This window comes from Canis aureus, chromosome 32 (assembly GCF_053574225.1).
Source record: "Canis aureus isolate CA01 chromosome 32, VMU_Caureus_v.1.0, whole genome shotgun sequence".
NCBI classification, from domain to species: Eukaryota; Metazoa; Chordata; class Mammalia; order Carnivora; family Canidae; genus Canis; species Canis aureus.
Window position 1 is genome coordinate 40,477,700 of NC_135642.1, and position 19,428 is coordinate 40,497,127.

At 57.0% G+C, this 19,428-nt stretch overlaps 1 protein-coding gene and 1 long non-coding RNA gene across 17 annotated transcripts in view; one reads left to right on the top strand and one right to left on the bottom strand.

The window, feature by feature from the left end:
• Nucleotides 1-603: 603 nt before the first annotated feature.
• GRAMD2A (GRAM domain containing 2A) overlaps nt 604-19,428 on the bottom strand; it is a 32,603-nt gene continuing 13,778 nt past the window's right edge. For 2 of the 14 annotated variants that reach the window (XM_077881741.1, XM_077881742.1), the window contains 11 exons: nt 9,218-9,310; nt 7,994-8,051; nt 7,597-7,672; nt 6,903-7,006; nt 6,191-6,289; nt 5,996-6,067; nt 5,454-5,516; nt 4,345-4,489; nt 3,987-4,086; nt 3,021-3,125; nt 604-2,751 (listed from right to left, as the gene is read on the bottom strand). In XM_077881741.1, the coding sequence (XP_077737867.1) occupies nt 2,748-2,751; nt 3,021-3,125; nt 3,987-4,086; nt 4,345-4,489; nt 5,454-5,516; nt 5,996-6,067; nt 6,191-6,289; nt 6,903-7,006; nt 7,597-7,672; nt 7,994-8,051; nt 9,218-9,310 (919 nt within the window). In that variant the 3' untranslated portion in view covers nt 604-2,747. Of the gene's footprint in view, nt 3,126-3,982; nt 4,087-4,344; nt 4,490-5,453; nt 5,517-5,995; nt 6,068-6,190; nt 6,290-6,902; nt 7,007-7,596; nt 7,673-7,993; nt 8,179-9,217; nt 11,877-12,079; nt 12,554-19,428 lie in introns of those variants that run through there. The other 12 variants (XM_077881738.1, XR_013370535.1, XM_077881735.1 and 9 more) reach the window with 12 other exon arrangements.
• Nucleotides 4,814-11,206, top strand: LOC144303493 (uncharacterized). Of its 3 annotated transcripts, XR_013370537.1 has the most exons (5): nt 4,814-6,100; nt 6,271-6,582; nt 8,026-8,104; nt 9,105-10,121; nt 10,250-11,206. It is a non-coding gene; the product is annotated as an uncharacterized LOC144303493 (long non-coding RNA). The 3 variants fall into 3 exon arrangements; XR_013370536.1 differs by lacking the exons at nt 4,814-6,100; nt 6,271-6,582 and adding an exon at nt 6,589-7,773 and having other exon boundaries at nt 8,026-8,195; nt 9,186-10,121; XR_013370538.1 differs by lacking the exons at nt 4,814-6,100; nt 6,271-6,582 and adding an exon at nt 6,589-7,773.

Genomic DNA, 19,428 nt, shown 5'->3' on the forward strand with positions numbered 1-19,428 from the left:
CCCCATTTACTCTCCTATCACCATTTCTCCCCTTCATGGAACCTAATCACAACCCGTACTTACCTTGCTTGTTTACATATTTACTTGGAACCTAACGTTTACATGGAGCATAAGTGCCATGGGGACACAGAGATACAGCCTGATATGTTCACTATGTCCCCAGTGCCTCCAGAGGGGGCATCCTAGGGAAAAAGAAAGGCGATGTGTCCCAAATTGAAACTTAACCTCCCTAATCTAGGCTTGATGTCATGTAAAAGGGACATGGGAATTTTCTGGCTCTGAGCTCTGGACTTTCATTCCTGAGTCAGAAGCACAGTATCATTTGAACCAAGGACATTGCTTTGAAGCCGCCCAAGAGAAAGAGGAAAGCATTCTGGGTGTCCCCCCAACAGAGGCAGATGCCTAGGGAGGTTGTGGCCGCTATTCCCCTTCCCAAGATGCCTCAAGTATGAGGCAGCCCGGCTAGTCTTGTGAGATTTGCAGAGTACTTGAGATTCTGGGAATGCCTTGGGTTCCGTCAGTCTCGTCGGTGCCAAATATGTCAGTACAAGTACCTTTTGTGAGTAGTCAAAAGATAAAAAATGAACTTTTCATACCACAGGACACTAGAAAAATCAAATTTTTGTATTTTAAAATATTTTCAAAGGCTAATGCCCTGCTGGAACAGGCCGAGGATAGTTGAACCAATCTCTCGGGGAATCAGAGGAGCATCAGCCAATGTGAGCAGGTCTGTATAAATACACATAATTTACAAATGAGCACAATAGAAAGGACACTGGCCCCAAAGGACCAGGCTGAGGAGCAAGAGAGAAGCAGAGAGAGGACCCTCCAGAGTGACAGGCACATGTATACCACTGAAATCCCTGGACCCCAGAGGACCTCCAAAGGCACCTACCCTATAGCAGGCCTCTTGTCCTTTCTGAGCCTGGGGCATGACTGGAGACTAGATTCACCAGCATGTCGGCACAGATACCCAGGACTTGGCACCTCTGGTGGTGTCTCATGAGCCTCTGGCTCCACCTAGCCGGGCTTAGAGAATGGACCTATTCTCTCTGCCTTTCAGCAAGGACCAAGGCGGGGAAGCCCTGGAGCAAGTAGGATTAGCTCCCTGAAAATGTAATAGAAAGGCGTGATGAGGGGGGCTGGTTCCAAAAAAAGATGGGGTTTTACCCCGTGGGGGTGTGTGGGGAGAACGGAATCATGATTTCACATGACACACCATTTCACATGACACACATCACACCATAGATGTGGTGCAAGCAACCCCCAGGCAGGCTTGAAGATTTCCCCTAGAGCCTGAAGTAAGTGTGGAGGCTGAGCGTAGGGACTTGTCACCTACAGACGGTCCCTCAAATCCGCATTTGGGTTTGTCATAAACAGGACAATCCTGACTCCCCAATAACTAATTTCACTTGAATTTCTCCCTGATTAACCTCTCAGGGGTTTGAAGAAGGAAAAGGTGTTTCCGAGACCTCTCACCCCATCCATCACCATTGACTTCGCCTGATACCTCTGACCTCCCCACTAAGGCCCTTCCACCCCTCCAAAGGCACTGTCGCAGCAGGGAAGTCCCAGGGAAAGCAGGCGAGTTCTGAGGCACAGAGGAGCTGCTGAGAGCAGAGAAGGCCTTGGCGGAGACGGAGGAATCTTGAAGGCAAAGCCACTGCTGTGTCCACTCTTCCCATCCTCTACCTCCCTTGTCCCCAGAGGTATCACACACAGCCCTTCGCCCTGGTCCCTGCACTGTACCAGGCCCACCTGGGACACCCCCACCTTATTCATGGAATGGAGGGCCCTCCCTTGGCCTGCAGCTCATTGCTTGCAGGTGACATGAGTGACCTCTGCCCCCTGGTAGCCCAGCTGCCCAGCCACACCTCCCCAACGGGCTGCTATTGGTCATGACCTCTCAGGCAGGCAGGCAGGGAGTACAAAGCAAGAGCTCAAATCAAAGCCACCGACCTCCCCCCATCCAGCCTCTCCTTCCCGCCTGGGGCGCGCCTGAGAACTGTTGGGGCACACCAGGGGAAGGCGCAGTACCAGGGCTGTGACCACAGTGATCAAAGGCCCTGCTCCACCCGTTTCACCAGGAAGTGGCAGCTACTTCGGCCAGCCTCCTCTGTGAGGGCCCAGGACGGAGCCTCGCACAGGGCATGAGCTTCTGGGGCTGGACTCCTAGCTATACACCCTCTTCTCCTCATTCGTAGCTTCTCCCGCCCCCACTTCCCCAGTCTGTCTTTGGCCTGACAGGTGCCTGGCTCCTCGAAGAGGAGCCCCTTGGGCCCCAGAACAGGGACTCGCAGGGGCCCAAGTGAGAGGGAGCACAGTATGTTGGGAGAGAGCAGAGCCCCGCTGGCGGTCTGGGTTCGGGCCCCTGTCCCACTACTGCAGTGACACGGTGGAGAGCGGCATTCCGGGTACCCAGACGTGGCCTTTGTCCCTTGGTGGCTCCTAGAGCTCTGCTTCTGTGCCAGACTGTTTCCAAGGAACAAGTTAATTTTCTTTTTCCAAGTGCTTGCTGAAGCTTAGCATACAGAATTTCTCAGCTGGTTCCAAGAATCTGGCTTTTTGTCTGAGTCCCCAAATTGTAGGAGCTTTGTAAACAGGAGGGAGAAGAGTGGGAGGGAGGAGAAGGATCTGGAGTATTTTCCTTCATACTCAGTGTCAGCACAGCAGCAGCATAAACCACGGGGGTCCCTGGTAGAAACTCAACACCCAGAGCATTCTTCTTGGAGAAGCCAAGGTGGCTGTTACCTGCACACAAGAGATGCCCAGATCAGAGAAAGGGACTAGAAGGCAGGCAGACAGGTCAGTAGAGCCTTTCTCTGCCCCCCTCCTCCCTCACCCCAACGAGAGCTGGTCAGGGTAGGACCTGTGTACCCTGCACACACTTGCTTGGGGCCATCAAGCCAGCTCAAGGGCAGGGCCAAGTCCAACCAGGACAACATGCAGCCTGGCCATAGGTATTAGCTGCGGTCCCTCACCCTCAATCCCCGAGGCATTAGGAAGAGACAGGGCATCACCTGTGCCCAGGGACCTGGCCATCCCAATTCAGAGAGCACAGCTGTTGTTCCAGCCGGGAGATGCGGAATGCCAGGTAGGATGAGGACATGACCAAGAAGCAGATCCTGGAGAAAGAGATAAAAAGGAGATCTTATCTGTAAAACGGGCATTTTTAGAGGCTCACCAAAGAGGATGGGGACTAAGCTACTTCCTGCAACTGGAGGAAGGAAAGAATCCTTTACCCTTCAGCTGTGTCCAGGCCAGGATACCTTTGTTCCCAGAGACTGTGTGGGGGTCCTGAGACTCGCCCCCACGGAGGTGTCCTCGAAGCCCAGCAGGAAATGTGGGCCCTGAAACGGAGCCCACCTTCCCCCTGACCAGCCACCTTGGTCCTGGGCCTCTTCTTCAAGGCCACTAGGATCATCCCCTAAAGTGGTAGGTCCATTCTCCCAGCAAGGGAGGTTGACAGCTGGCACTCAGCCAGCAGAACCAGAGGAAGGTCAGGAGGGAAGGGGAGGCGAGGCCAGGGGCTGGCCATTCATGAAATGTCCCACCATGCTCACCACTCTGCTGGCCCATAGGTAGAATTACAGGCAAGCCTGCGCTTCCAAAAACACGGCTCTGAAGGCGTAGCAGGAAGGCCGTGGCTCTCCCCTATCCTGTCGGATGGCCCCTTCCAATTTTGTCAGCCCTCCCCCTCCCCAATCCCATGCAATCTTTCCTTTTTTTTTAACAGCTTCATATCCTTCCCTCTCTACTGTGCACCCTTAACTCTAAATTACAGGGGTGCATGAATAAAAACTGGAGACACTCTGTCGTGCTGTAGACTGGCCTGCTGTGTAGCCTCCAGACACACCCAGGAGCTTTCAGTTGACTTAGGGCCTTCCCTTCACTCGGACAGTGACCTCCCCACACACAGAGGCCCCTGCTCCAACAGCCAGACACCCAGGCGACTTTGGCCCCCGGCCCCCAGTATAGTCACCTACAGCACAAAGATGATCTTGAGGAGCTGGTAATCCCAGAGCCTCAGCTCCGCATCGCTCCTGGACTCCTCCTCCAGCTTCTCCTCCTCACAGACCGCATTCTCTGTGATAGGAGAGCAGTTAGGCATCTTCCTGGGGCAGGAGGCAAGAGCCCAGCCCAGCAAGGAGCACACACACCCCTTCCTAGCTCCCCGCCCCATTCTCTCAAGCTGCTTGGGCTCTTGGCTTTCCCTTATGGATTAGGATAAAGTAAGAAACAGTTCTCAGAAGCCTTGCTGGCTGTGATTTCTCCTTTTTGCAGAAGTGGGGGCAGGGAAAGCCTGGTCTTTGCAAGCAGTCACGAGGAGCACCCTGAGCTCACCAGACCCTGGAGGCTTCCTGGAGGGAAAGAAGCTGTCCACGGAGTCCATGGATGCCCGAGGGATACAAGGGATGTTGTCTGGGAGGGACAGGGACCTGGAGGCAGGACACACTTTTCTCCACTTCATCTCAGGGATGAGGACTTCCTGCAGAGAAATCAGGAAAAACTGTCTCTCTGTGAGCCTTGGGATCTCACCTGTCCTAAGGGGCCCACATGAGTTTTCGCGAAGCTTTTTGAGATATTGCCAACATGGATACCTAGTGAGCATGACGGCAGGTACCCAGAAGGAGGGAAACCACTGCCATAGCAACCACGTGTCTCTCTTAGCTGCTCCCTTGCTGTGACCACCCTTTCTTCCAGGGAACAATGTCTTTGAAGACGGCTAGTACAGAACCACAGTGGGATCTAAGACATGAGCTAACCCAGGTATGTGCTCACATCCACTGAGTCCAAGAAAACTTGGTACAATATATCTTAGGTGGGATAAATCCTTCTAACTCGGACTTTAACCCATCACTGACCTTAGCATGGGGTACCTAGGGTGCCTATCAACAAAAATGGGATCATCTCCTCTGTCCCTTGCATAGTACTGTGTATACTGTATGCTTGACTCAATGCTTAATGGCTAGTTAAGGAGGCTTTGAACACCTTGGGGTCATTTCCATCCCCATCACTGTTCTAGAGACTCAGCTCTGCCTACCCGAAACCCAACAGCAAAGGAAACTGCTGGGACCTTGGAAAATCTCAAATGAGTCTGTCTGGGTTCCACAGGGATAGCCTTTGGAGTTCTTCCCCAAGGACACCTCTATCCCCTGGAGGGCCCTCCTGACTCCTCCAGAGAGGATAGGTCACTGGTTCTGTGGCTGTACAGGTGTGCGATTCAACCTGGGCAGTGTCCAGGGGCCTGGACATCTCTTCTGCTCAGAAAGTCAGCAGATCTGCCCAGAGCCTAGTGGCTCTGCATGGAATGGAGTGTGTCAGGTCTAGGGGACCCCCTGTAATAGTGTGGCCACTGGCTCTTGAGCCTGGAGCCCCATTTCTACATTGTGGGCCCCTGCCTGAAGCCCCAGAGCCATGGGCTCTCTCACACCAACAGCTTCAGCTCTCACCAGAGATTCACACTCAGGTTCCTCTGGAAATTCTCTTACACTCAGGCTCTTCTTGCTGGAAGGCTAAGGAAGAAAGGGAACAGGAATGACTTGTCCATCTGGAACGGCCAAGGTCAGGAGTGAGGGGCTATTAGCACTCTCCAGGAGAGCTTTACCTCCAAATAAGCCACCTTGGGTCAAGATGAAGCCTAGCTCCCAGAGTTTGCAGGGGTGCCCTAGTTAATGCTGGAGCAGAGGGCAAACTCACGGCAAGGTGCTTCCCCACGCTGCCGTCCCTCCCCACTGCCTCACCGCGGGCATACTGGAAAGGAGCCGCGTGCTTCTGTCCGTTCACGGCCTCTGACTCAAAGACACATGCTCATAGACACTCGGTCCAAGGACTAAGGTCGGATTCGCTGGGCTTGAGCCCGTTACTCCCCTCGCCCTGCCCTTGGTCCCTGTGCTGGAAAGATGGGCCAACCACTCCCAACCGCCTGGTCCCAAGACCTCAGTCTAGGCCTGAGCAACCTCTCTGGCCCAACTCCTGCCCCTGAGCTCCATACCTGTAGGTGTGTGCAGACCCTCCTCAGCATGTCATATACACTGTCCCGGGAAAGCAGTGACACAAAGACGTACTGGGACAGAGAAAGAAAACAGAAAAGGGTGGGGTAAGTACAGACTGGAGAGGTGCCAGAATCAGGATCCCGGGGCTGGGACGGGAGACTAACCAGTGGGGGCTGGCCCGGGGACTCACTGACCTTCTGGCTGGTGTTGGTGGTGATGGCCAGGCCATTGGGAAGGAGCCGCGCCATCTTGTGTTTTTTGATCATTTGGACAGACACCACGGGAATGACCACCTGAGGGCGGAGAGGCACGGGTATCTCAGGACTCACGCCCAAGGACATGAGTGCGTGAGTCCTGAGAGTGCTTCCTGCACAGGGCCCCAGCCACAAGCAGCTGTCAGCCGAGCACGGACACCATGGACAAGCCTGCACCTATGTGGGAGGATATGGAGCCTTCCACGTCTCATGCAGGCTCCCCTTCCAGTTGTCCCACCACCCTGCCCCAGGCCTGGCAGCACACTGCTCTGGGCTCTCACCCTATTGTCCAAGAGGCCAAAGGTGGTTGCCCTGGTGATCCCCATTCTCTGGTAAGAGTTCCCTGAGCTCCCACCTGGCCACAATTATGGCTCCCCCAAAGTGAGACATCCCACTCTGATGCCGAAGGCATTTCAGAGGCGCCCATAGGCAGAATAAGTTGGCTGTGATCTGTTCGGGCCAGCTCTGGCCAGATGTGGAGTCTAGATTAGGGCCCTGTTTTGGAAGGGGTGGAGCTACTTCCCTGGAGACCAGGTGGGGTGGCTCCCATGAGAGGCTTCCCCAGGTGCCTGATGCCCGCCCGCAGGGTAGGGGGTGTCTTTCCCCGCTGGAGCCTCATGGCCCACTGCAGCCCTTAATCACTTATTACTACCTTTATATCCTTGCCAAAGAGGCTGGCATGGAAGCAGAGCCAGTTGGGGGAGATGTAGAGCCGGCCCTGGAGAAGGAGGTCCCTCTGAAGGGCGCAGGAACACACTGGGGAGTCACAGGAAAGAAGACGGCCATGAGCAAGCCAGCCCTGAAGCCCCAGGGCCTGGTCCGACACTCAGGGGTCCAGGGCCAAGCCTCAGGGACGGCCTTCCTCAGACTCCCCCTTCCTGGCCCCAGGCCCCAACCCACTCATTCCACCAGCACCCCGAGTCCTTCTTGAGAGTCCTGACTGCCTCACCGGAGCCCACTAAACTGCTAGAGCTTTCTTCCTTCCCTAAGCCGGGGTTCTTGCTCCCTCGGGCGGAACTCCTTGCCCGCTGTGGACAGAGGGCCTCGATCGTGCAAACGCTCGCACACGCTCACTGTGTACTTCTGTTCGTATCAATGACTGTTCTTTCCTGCTCGGCCTCTCAGTGAGAGGAAGCCCTGACATCGCCTCAAGAAAACTTTCATAAATTCCATCTCGTATCCCCAATCTGCCCGGGCTTCTCATACTTTTGAAGAAAACAGGTCCAACCACATCCAAAGGGCAGCCAGTTCCCATAGCAAAACTGTGCCTTGGAGGCTCTGGAGGAGAAGACCTGGGCCTCAGGCACTCCAGGCCCCCGTCCAGTCGCACCAGGGGGACAGCTCACCTTTGAGAACCACCTCCTCCAAGGGGATGTCCTTAAACAGCTTGTGGTATTGCTGGTTGTATTTACTCAGTAGCGTCTGCAAACACACAAGCCGGGGCTGAGACGTCCTGGGGGATCGGACCACCAAGGGGACTGCACCAGCCACCGGGGAATAATGCCATCGGGGACACAGTGGGGGTGAGAGGCTGAGTTCCAAGCCCAGCTTGTCTCTCGGTGGCAATGGCCGGAGGTCCTGACGGGGCAGCCTATGACCGGGGGACGCCCCACGGCCACCCAGGAGGGGACACTGGCTCAGGTCCCTTGGTGACAGACCTGGCAGCCAAGGAGCCAACCGCCACTGGGTCAGCCCAGGGCCCCTCCCCTGGTGGGAGCGAAAAGGCGGCCTCTGCACACTCACCCCTTCTCGGCCACACTTCTTTATCTCTTCAGCCTTCAAGCCTTCCGGCCAGTGCAGACTGCAAAGGAGACATTCCATTCCAGGGACAAGGAACCCTCGAGATCTGCCCATGTATCCTCAGTGCCAGGTCTGCCCTGGCTTCAAGCCAGAAGCTTGGGGGAGAGATTGAAGACTGAGGCCCTTCCCTAGGAGCCACCACAAGGTGATAAGCCACAGCCCCGGGGAGGGCCCTCCTACAAGCTGGGGGCCCTCCTCCCCGACAGGGGTGGGCAGCGGCCCCCCAGGACGGGGGCCTGAGCCTGCATCTCCCAGACGCTGAGGAGCTGCCCACCCCTGGGTACCACAGACCCTCTCCCGCTTCCCTGGCAATGGATAAGCAGAGGAGCAGAGCCAAGGATAAGTGGGCAGGAGATGCGGGGATGGGGACCAGTTTTGCAGGGGGTGGACGAGAAGGAGACGTCAGACCCACAACCCCGGGGCCTGGCCCTGGGCCATGACCCCGCAGGCCTGCCCTCCTTGCAGCCTCCTCCCCGCAGCCTGGAGCTCAGCAGACTCCCCTGAGCTGATGGAGGCTACCAAGGCTGAGGGAGAGGGGTGGTGCTGGGACGCAACCTTGGCCAGGTTGGCCTGAGGGCAGGTGGGCAAGGCAGAGGCTGGTAACCCGAGGGGCCCAGACTCTGCTAGGTCGCCCCGAGCTGGGACAGGCCCCGGAATGGGAGGAAGAGGTGCCCATTCCTCTGGGTGTTGTGCCCAGTCCAACACCTGACGCAAGGTCCCCTTTCTGCCCTTTAACCCCTCTGCCCCTTTCTTTCTTTATTCTTTTAAAGACTTGATTTAAATGCCAATTAATTATTAGTCTCAGGTGTACAACATAGTGACTCAATCCTTGCTCATCATGACAAGTGCTCACCTTAATCCCCATCACCTAGGTCACCTTCCTCCCACCCCACCCGCGTCCCCTCTGGTGACCACCAGTTTGTTCTCTAGAGTTCAGAGTCTGTTTCTTGGCTTGTCTCTCTCCCTTTTCCCCTCTTTGCTCATTTGATTGGTTTCTTAAATTCCACATATTAGTGAAAACATATGGTATTTGTCTTTGACTTATTTCACTTAGCGTAATAGTCTCCAGCTCCCACCATGTCACTGCAAGTGGTAAGAGTTCATTCTTTCTTATTTGCCCCTTCCCACCCCCAAGCCGGATGTACATCTGACTGGGAGGGGCCTCACCTGGAGTCCAGGGGTGCCTGAACCCTGGCTAGCTTCTCTGAGCAGGACACAGGGCTCTTCAGAGAAGCCGTCTTTCCATGCATCTGTTGGTGGCTGAGCAGAAACAGGCCCACATCAGGAAGGGGGTCTGTGGAACAGCTCCAGGGAAACAGCTCCATGCCCAGGGCAGCTCCTCTGCCCGCACCCAGACCAGCCCTGCCATTCAGGCTGAAGCTGCAGGTGTCACAGTCCAGAGGCCAGCAGCTCAGGCAGGGGTTCTCGGGCCCCCAACAAAGAGGGCAACCACATGCTGCCTTTTCTGGAAGCCTGCAGGTCGGTTTATGCCCAGACGGGAAGGAAAATCAGCCTACCTTGGTGGAGCACCAGGCAGGCAGGCCATCAGCCGCACCCTTGAGAAAGCACAGTGGGAGGGAGGACTCTAAGACTCGCTCCCGGCTGAAAGCAAAGGTTTCTGAGGTGCCTGGGGAGCACTACCATAAGCCATCGGGATCTGGGAAAGGATGCTGAGCACGGGAAGCCGAAGCAGCGCTGAGGAACTGGTGCCACAGATGGTGTGGGAGGGGCTCCGGTCAGCCCACAGGTGACTATGGGTTGGGAGGCAGGGGCGGCCCTGCACCATGAAGTGGCCTTTGGTGGCCTTCACCTTGGCCCTGAGAGCCAAACCATCTCAAAAATGTCCCAGACAAAAAAAAAAAAAAAAAAAAATTGTCCCAGACAGAGGGCCCTGGAGGGAGGAGACACCATCTCCCCGGGCGGGTGGGGTTCCCCAGTGGCTTTCGAGTTCATGCCTCCACTAAACAGCTCCACACTAGGGATCAACACATCAACTGAGCGGGCCCGGAAGCTGACGGGAAGAGAGGGCGGCCAAGGAGCAGGGCCAAGGCAGGGCCCTCAGTGGTCACAGGTAGGCTACGAGGCCCTGGGCAGATGAGGAGCCTCAGCAAATACGGAGCTGGGGGCTGAGGCCTGTCACTACGAGCCCCGGGTCCCTCTCAGCATTGTCACCGGGCAAGTCAAGGTTCTCTTCTTCAGGAACAGAGTTGCCCACTGGGCCGAGATCTGCCAAGACCCTCACAGATGCCTTAGTCTGCGCCCCCTACCATGCTGTGTACACAGGAGGAAACTGAGACCCGCCAGGGGACCGGCCGGACCCAGTGTCACACAAGGAAGAGCCGGGTAACCTCACCCCACAAAATCAGCCCATCCACAGCCACGCGGCCTGGTGACCTCTGCCTTTAACCTTATGGAGAATCTTGGTACACACACTAACATAGGTTTCCTGAATCTTGCTTAAAAAAGTGACACGTTTTGCTAGAGATTTGACCCTTTTGACTCGCAAGGTAATTACTATATTTATGTGGTTCCCTCCTTTCACATTTCAAGAGGGTTTTCTCTCCCCCCTCTTGATTTTTATTATGCTCATTATAGAAAATATGAAAAAGATTTAATACATAAATACAATGATCAAAATCACCCAGAAGGAAAAGAAGTCTTCAAAAATCACCCGAGGAAAAGATTTATGCATAAATACAGAACCTTTGTGAATGGAATTATGCATTATAATACATATATATTTTTTTGTTGCTTAATTAACGTGATCTGATGAGGATTCCCCGTGTCCCCGTCCATGGCTGAGACAGATTCTCAGAAGTGTAATTCGTGGGTAGAGAGTGCACCTTTCTCGGGCTCTTTACAGCCACTCACAAAGTGCTTCCAGACGCTCTGCTGGCGACCACGGCCATCAGCGCGACATGAGGGTGCCCGTTTCCCGACATCCATGGGATGGTTGGCTCCCTCGCCCTGGCTATTCTCTTTTTCTCACTTTTGCAAATTTGATACGTGGAAATATGCTATTTTCATTTCTCTTTCTGCTCACTGACAGGTTGAACGAGTTTTCCCACATGTGCATATTAACCACTGGACCTTCACCTGTGAATGGCCTTTCAGGTTCCTCACGTTTGCCCTACTGATTTGTATTAAATGCTTTCTCAGGAATACTAGTCCTTAGTTTATCATTTTTGTGAACATCTCCCCCAGTTTGTCATTTGCCTTTTAGTTCTGTCTCTGGCTTTGTTCCATGTTTGTTTGTTTTTTGCTTTTGTTTTTTTTTTAAGATTTATTTATTTTTATTTATTTATGATAGACGTAGAGAGAGAGAGGCAGAGACACAGGAGGAGGGAGAGGCAGGCTCCATGCGGGGAGCCCGACGCGGGACTCGATCCCGGGTCTCCAGGATCGCACCCTGGGCCAAAGGCAGGCGCCAAACCGCTGAGCCACCCAGGGATCCCTTTGTTCCATGTTTGTGTGGGTAGATTCCAGCCGTGTCTCCCACCTCTTGGTTCCTCACTTGGTTTGAGTGCTTTGGTTGGAGAGGCCCCCAAGGCGGAGCGTGTATAAGTCCAACCACTGAGCCCTCGGAGAGCTGGACCCTGCAGCCGGCGAGCTCTACTGGGCCGTCAGGAAAGAGAAGGACATGAGGCCTGCTCGGAGGAACACGCTCTAACCCAGAGGACCAGAGATAGAGCGAGACCCCAAGAAGGACCTTGGCCATGGTGTCAGAGGCAGGGAGCCCGCCACTCGGGCACTGGAAAGGGTGATTCGCGGTGTCAGGGCTGCAGGAGCTCCGAGAGCTCACAGAGGGAGAGTCACAGAAGGGCTCCTAGAGAAAAGGAAGCCAAACTTACCAACTGGTAGGACTATCACCTAATCATGCCTGCACGTGGGTTCTAAACTGAACTCATCCTTAGGTCCAATGTGACCTCCTCGGGGTGTGGGGGGCTGCCCTTGGCCCTCCCCCGGCCTAGTGGGGAGCCCCCCCTGCAGGCACTCATGGCACCCCAGTCCTGGCCTCCCTCTCGGCACCTGCCACACTGGGTCAGTGCTGGAGTCGCTCATCTCTGGGGCCTCCGGCATGGCAGGGACTCTGCCTCCCCCGTCACCGAAGGCCCCAAGCTGAGTGCGATGCCAGCATGCAGCACCCACACGCCACCCATCGGAGGAATGACCGGGTGGGGACAGTAAGCGAGGCTGGAGGAGAGACGGACCAGAGAAAATCTGAAGAAGGCTGTGTCCATTCCCACAGCATCTCCAGGAAGAAAAGAATGGTGGGAAAATGCAGCCACTGGGCGGAAATGACTCTCAGATATCTTTATACTTCGGGCGAGTCCTTTACGCAGCATGAGCAGGATGGTTACAAGCCATTCCTACCTGCCCATCTGTGAAGGCCAGTCCCTTCTGTCCTCATAATGCCCTGCTACAGAGACCCTGCCCGTGGCCAGAACGTACCGCTTTCAACGTCACCGAGCCAGACTTTCTACCCATTAGCCTTCTCCCCCACAGGGTTTAGACAAGTCAAAGTAAAAACGTGGGAGCAAAGTCAGATGCGAAGGTAGGTCTGGGGCGCAATGGTCGTCCTGCCGCAGAAGGCCAGGAAGGAGGCCTCTCTAGCAGGCAGCTGGAGAGTGGGGGACCTGGGTCCCCCCGCCCTGCTGGCAGCCTCCGTGCATTTCCACACACACCTCCTCGAGCCAGCTGCTCCCACCCTGTGTGTTGTGAACCATACCCTTGCTCACGCAGCCCCTCCCACCTCCACACGTGCACTGTGGGGTGACAGCAGAAGTCCCCAAGTCCAGGTCTATTTTTGCAATCAAAGCCCCGCCCCCGTATCATTATTGTCATCAAGGGAATGCAACAGAGGAGGTCCAATGCTCTGGACATTAGAGGGGGTAGAAAAGGTGGGGAACCCCTCAGAAGGGGCGCTTTCACTGGCTAAGCCTGGTCCCAGGGCAAGAGGCCTCTCCAGGGCACACAGCGGGCACCTGTCCTGCCCACAAGCCTTCCTTCCTTCCCTCCACAAATACTGAGCTTCTCACACCCTGAGCCCAGTGGGGGGCCGACCACTCTGGGGTTGCTGAAAGGGCAGAGGTGGGCGGCTAGCAGAGCTGGGGCGTTCTCAGGAGATGGGCGGGGCAGTCGAGAAAGGAGGGCCACAGAGAAGGCAGGAGAGGAGGAGAGAGACAATGAGGGAAGTACTGGGGTGCAGCTTCCTCCTGCAGAACTACGGACCACGCTTCTCAGGACCCCTGACACGTGCACTCGCTCTGGATGCTTCCCAGGCTCAAAATACTCCCCCCAGGCGGCCACTCCCAAATCTGAGTCTCCACCCTTGCACCTCTCCTCCTGAGCTCCAGCGCGCCATCTGGATGCACCCACGAAGGCGAACTCGTTGTCATCCCCCCAGATCTGCTCCCTCTGAGCACCCGACATCCCTGGAAGGCTCCTTCCGCCACAGGTGCCCAAGCTAGAACCCCAAGCTCTCTCCTCCCCGCCCCACAACCAATCAGTCCCCAGGGCCCCACCAAGCCTTAACCAGGCCCCATCCCGCTGCGCTTGCCTCCGGTCCCCACCATCCTGACCCCGAGCTTGCTCACATGCCCGGCCCTCTCCTGCATCTGCACCCACATAGCGCTGGGCCCAGATCTGATCCTGCGGCCTCACGCTGCTTTCCCTCTCCTTCCTGCGCCTCCTGCTCCCCTTGCCAGCCTCCCGGCAGGTTCACCTGAGCCCCAGCTTCCCCCATGGCCCTCCCCAGGCAGGCATCCCCACCTGGAATTCCTCCCCACACTCATCCACCCGGGGAATTGCACTTGTTTTTCAAACCCCAGTTCAAATATCACCTCTTCCATGAAGCCTTCCCTGATTACCCCCCTGCAGAGCCGGTCAGTCCCTCCTCTGAGGTCCCCTCTGTCCTGCTGTTTGTCCCAGCACTTACCACACTGGCCTGAGCTGGTCTGTCTGTTTATGCATCCGTCTGCCCCCAGGCGACTCTGAGTCCACCAGGGGTGTGTCCTATACATCTCTGTGTCCCCAGCACACAGCAAGCACCCAGCGTTTGCTACCAAGAGGGAAGGAGACAGAGAAAGAAAGAGGGTGACACTCCAAGAGGGAGGAGGGGAGGAAGAAAGCAAGGCAGTGGGAGGGAGAGGCACCGCTCGGAGCCCCTGGGCTCACGGAGGCCCTGGGGTCACGAGCAGAGGCCCAGCACCACAAGCAGAGGCCCAGCACCACGGGGCACCCAGTCCCTGCTGCCTGGCTGCTCAAAGGGGCCCCCCGGGGTGGGGTGGAGGAAGGCGAGAGAAAGCGGATGAAGGGGCTCGGGTGGGATGGGATGTGGTATCTGAGGAAAGCACAGGTGGGGGGGGCCTGGGGGGGCCTGACTACCCGCAGGGTTCACCCGCCCCGCATGGCCCTGGGCTGGCCTGTGCCCTCCAGCTCCCCCAGCAGCCCCGGGCAAACTTCCCCGCGGGCCCCTCTGTGCCCCTGGCGGGAGCTGCACCCAGGCCCCAAGCCTGAGCCCCCCGCCTGCGCCAGCACGGGCAGCTCCCCTGGGGCGCCTTGGGGCACCTCCCAGGCTGCTCCTCCCAGATGTTCAAGGCACTAGAGCATCCTCTGGGGCCTGGCACCCCTGCAGCGGCCAGCCCCGGGGTGACCCCCCCAGAGAGACCTCTTCCAAACAGAAAATACTCCTCACCAGCACATCCCTAAAGCACAGAACGCCAGCCCCCCCCCCAGGCCCCCCAGATGGCCTGTCTCTACTTTGACAGCTCAGCACCCAGCTCCCCACCTTCACAGGGAAGAGAGTCCATCCCGTTAACTCTGCTGTGCAGCCTGCTGGGTACCTGCTAACATGGCATGGAGAGCTTTCTTAGAAAACAGAGGGCCCCCCGGGTGGCTCCGTGGTCGAGCTTCAGCTCAGATCATGACCCCAGGGTCGCGGGATCGCGTCCCACATCGGGCTCCCCGCATGGAGCCTGCTTCTCCCTCTGCCTGTGTCTCTGCCTCTTTTTCTGTGTGTGTGTATGTGTGTGTGTGTGTGTGTGTGTGTGTCTCATGAATAAATAAATACAATCTCTTAAAAAATAAAAAGCAAACAAACAAACAAAAATGATGCCTGAGCCCGGTCGCAGACCCATTAAGTCAGAGCCCCTGGGGTAGCAGCTAGGTAACTACATATTTTTAACTTATTAAAGAATAAACTGCATACAGAAAAGCGCACAGAAAATCAATGTACAATTCAATGCATCTCACCAACAGAACACACTTGGAACCCAGCCCCCAGAAACTCAGCCCTTCCCCAGTTCCTTCCAGTCTCATCCCCTCGCCCAGGCCACAAGGACAGCCACCCTCCAGGCCTCCTCGGCACGCGCTGCCTCCGCCTCTGCGGACTTTCTGTGAATAGAATCACACCACGCACACTCTTTCCCGTGGCTTCCTTTACTCAGCGATGCATTTGTGGGGTCCGTCCACGGTGTTGTGTGCAGCTGGAAACTGCGCTTTCATGAGTGTTTAGACTCCCATTCCGTGGACATGCTACAACTGATTTATTCATTGGACACTAGATGGGCATCTGGGCAGTTTCCAGGGTGGCCAGGAACATTCCACCACCTGTCGTGTGGACACAAGTATTCATTTCTATGGGTAAACACTTGGGATTGGAATTGGTGGGCGGGTTTCAGGCTTTTCAAGGCTCTCAGGTGATTTGAAACACGCAACCAGCGTGAAGAGACCACTGGATGGATCCCGCCCCCCAACTTCTCTCCTTTCTTTGCAGCTCAGAGGGAGAAGCATACCTTCTGGGACCCAGGGTGAATCCTCTGACCCCTCTGTGCCTTCACCCTGCCCCTCTGGATTTCCAGGACACCCTCAGCAAGACAGGAATCACATTGTTCGGAGAGATTTCCTTCATCGGTGAAGGTCACAGAGCACATTTACTAGGTCATGCCAAGGAAGCAGGAGCAACTTTCCATGTGGCAGCGGCTTGGCTCCGTGTCCTTCCCGAGAGACTCCCTATGTCCCTTTCTGACACACAGCCCAGAAGCTGCTTGACAGGACCTCTGCCAAAGGGAAACTGGAATAATGTTGATAGAGTCAGGCTTATCCTCAGTCCTCTAAAACCTGGAGATAAAAGGCAATCTTCTTTTGCAAAAATAATCCTATGATTAATGACACAGAAGCTGCACCTCGCTTTCTTTTCTAAGCTGATATTCCTCATCTAGGACAACTGCTTTGCTGTTTCTGCTGACAAGAGGGGAGAAAGCCCCACAACTGAATTCCATCCTGGGTGTAAGGGGGCCACACACTGCTCCCAATCCAGCTGTTGGCTCAGCAGCCCTGGCAAAGGACTGAGGCAGGGCAGGTGTGAGCCTACTTCCCAGGAGCAGGTCTGAGAACACCTGCGCTAGGGATGCACTTTGACCACCCGTGGCAGCTTGGAGATGAAAGGGAATGGGGAAAACCAGGTGCCCTGCCTCCCGAGATGTCACAGTCTGCACCCAAGGACCCTGGCGCTCCAGACCCACACAAAGCCAGCTGCAAGCTGACCAGGGGCCTCTCTGGAGGAAAAGATGATCTTTTCCGATTCTACTTTTTTTTTTTTTTTTAAAGATTGTATTTATTTATTTGACAGAGAGAGAGCACTAGCGGGAGGAGGGGGAGAGGGAGAAGCAGGCTCCCCGCTGAGCCAGGAGCCCCATGTGGGGCTGCATCCCAGGACCCCGGGATCATGACCCAAGCCACAGGCAGACGCTTAAGCAGCTGAGCCCCCCGGGGGCCCCTCTGACTTCATCTCTAATGGATCCTAACCAGGGCAGAGCAGGCAGGAGGTGCACAGCCAGAGGCCGCGACGGGCAGGAGGGAGGTTGCTGCAGGGACCCTGGAGCGGAGCCCCTGGTGCCCCCAGCGCCCCCAGAGCTGGCCTAGAGCGAGTGAAGAGGGGGGAGAGAGAAGCGGGGGTGGGGGACCCCAGGTGGGAGGGTCAGGGTCTGCCCCCCTTGCCGCCGTTATCCTTCAGTTCTGTGCTGGTGCCCCCAGCACTCGCAGCCAGGCCCGTAGCCCCCCTGCTTCGGCCAAAGCCCTCAAACCAGGGCACACCATGATGTCACCTGTCGCACTCGCGTGGGACAGGTGGCTCTTGACGCAGGCTCAGCTGGGCCCAGTGACGGAGGCCTGTGCTCACTCATGCCCCGTGAGCCCCCCACGGGGAGGGGAAGGATGTCCAGCCCAAGTCCAGCCCCCTCAGTGGCGGGGGGGCCCCTGGGGAGAAGCAGGGGACAGGTGTGGCTGGTACCTCCAGGCAACAGGCTGCCGTGGGTGCAGGACACGGCTCAGGTCAGAGGAGGGGAGAGCCCGGCCTGTAGGGCGAGAGCTCGGGGAGCCCACTTCAAACTCCAGCCTGGCCGACACCTGCGCCCTCTCGGGGCCCGGGGTTCTGCTCTGCTCTCTGCTGTAGCCCCCTGTAGACCTGGGGGTGCTCGGGGCCTGGTGCTGTGCTCTCTTCTGTAGCCCCCTGTAGACCTGGGGGTGCTCGGGGCCTGGTGTTGTGCTCTCTGCTGTAGCCCCCTAGACACGATAGGGGGCACGGGGGGGAGGCCAAAAGAGGTCTGGGCTGAGATGGCCACGCAGGGCCCCCTGTGGGAAGTGGAGTTCCCTGGATCAAACTCCTTCCCCTCCCTCACCCCCACCAAGCCTTTATCTTCTTTGCTCAAAGAACTAAACAAACTGGGAGAGCTGGTCCTTGTGGGTGGCCGCATCCTGGGCGAACAAGGACCCCTCTGAGCTCTGCTGCCAAGAAGGACTCCTACCTACAGGCATCTCGGAAACTCCTGGGCCTTCCACCCAATAAGAGCTGAGAGGCCAAGGCCAGGCTGTCCCCGTCCCCCACTCTTGGCGGCCAGGACACTGCCCACGGCCCAGGTCTCTCTATGGAGCCCAGAGCTGGTGAGCCAAGCCCTTAGCTCCTTGGTTGACCGGCCCCACCCCAGTTAAAGGGCCCCAACTCCCCTCTTCCCTGCTCTCAGGCCTCCCCCACCCAGGCCTAGCTCTTGGGGTACACTAGAAAAGGCCCACGTCCTCACAGGGACGGATTTCAGGATCAAAGTGCTCAAGCTGACTCCTCTCGGGCACTGGGAAGAGTTGCTAATGAGCTGCCCCCCAGCTCGGTCTGGACGCTGCTTAGCCAACGTGCTCCTGCCCAAGCTGAGAACTCCTCCCTCTCAACTCTCATCCCCAACCCTGGTGGCTGCGGGCCCCTCCCGCCTTGCCTCCACACAGGGTGCGCTCAGATGGCTGTATTGCCCATTTATGTGGCTGTCTCCCCACTAGTCTTCCTTATTCATCTCTCACCCTTGGGCCACACACAGCTTCAGGCATGCAGTAAGTGCTCAATAACCGTGTCCTGAATAAACAAAGGCTCCCCGCTGAGAAGCTCCTCTGTGTAGTTGGTTCAGCAGCACTGGGACCTCGGGACCCAAACACAAGGCCTGGAGGGAGAGTAAGTCACTCCAGTGTGCTTCTGGCTGCCCTCGAGCCCTGGGTGGCCCCGGTCACCTTCTCTGGGTCTGCTCCCTTGTAAAATGGGGGCAAATCCCCAGTGACCTGCAGATCCTCAGGGCTGCTGTGGGGATCTGAGAGGCCAAGGCCTCGCCCCAGAGGGAGGGGGGGTGTCTCAGAGCCTTGCCGGCTGAGCCTGAACCCCCCTGCCCGCAGCACTGAGAGCTCTGCGTCCCCATGCGCCTTGCAGGGTGCCTAGATGTCCAGCTGCCCCGGGGGAAGCAGGCACAGAGGCACCCACAGAGCTCAATGCTTGAGCTGTACCTCTGCACCTCTCCCTGGGGCTGCAGCCAGACAGCACCGGGCCCAGCACCCCACCTCTCCTCCCCCGCCTCCGCGGAGGTCTGAGGCCAGAGCTCAGAGGCCTGCGGAGCGAGGACAGTCACCAAGGAGACAAACAGGACAAAGAGCCGAAGCATGGACGCTTAGCTCCTGGGATGTCCGGGGTTAGCCCGGGCTGCACGGTGGAGCAGGCGGCTGGTGCTGCGGGGGGGTGACCAGCCTGCTGTGGGCCTCACCCCACGGCGCCCCGCTGCTGCAGAAGCATCTGTGCGAGCTGCCACCCCTGGACGCAGGCACAGACCACTTTTTCTTGGCCGGCCACTTAGGGCCTGGCCCTTTCCAGACAAGAAGCTGGTCATTCAGGTCTAAACACAGACTGGCTTTCATTAAGAAACAGAGCACCCCTGTGCTCCTGGAGGCTGCCCTGTGCCGGGCCTGCCCAGGGAGGACCCGCAGGCAGCCCCAGCCACCCAGCGCCCCCACTCAGGGCTGCCAGGGGGCTCGGCTGCTCCCGGGACAAGTCCGCTCCGTCCAGCCATGGA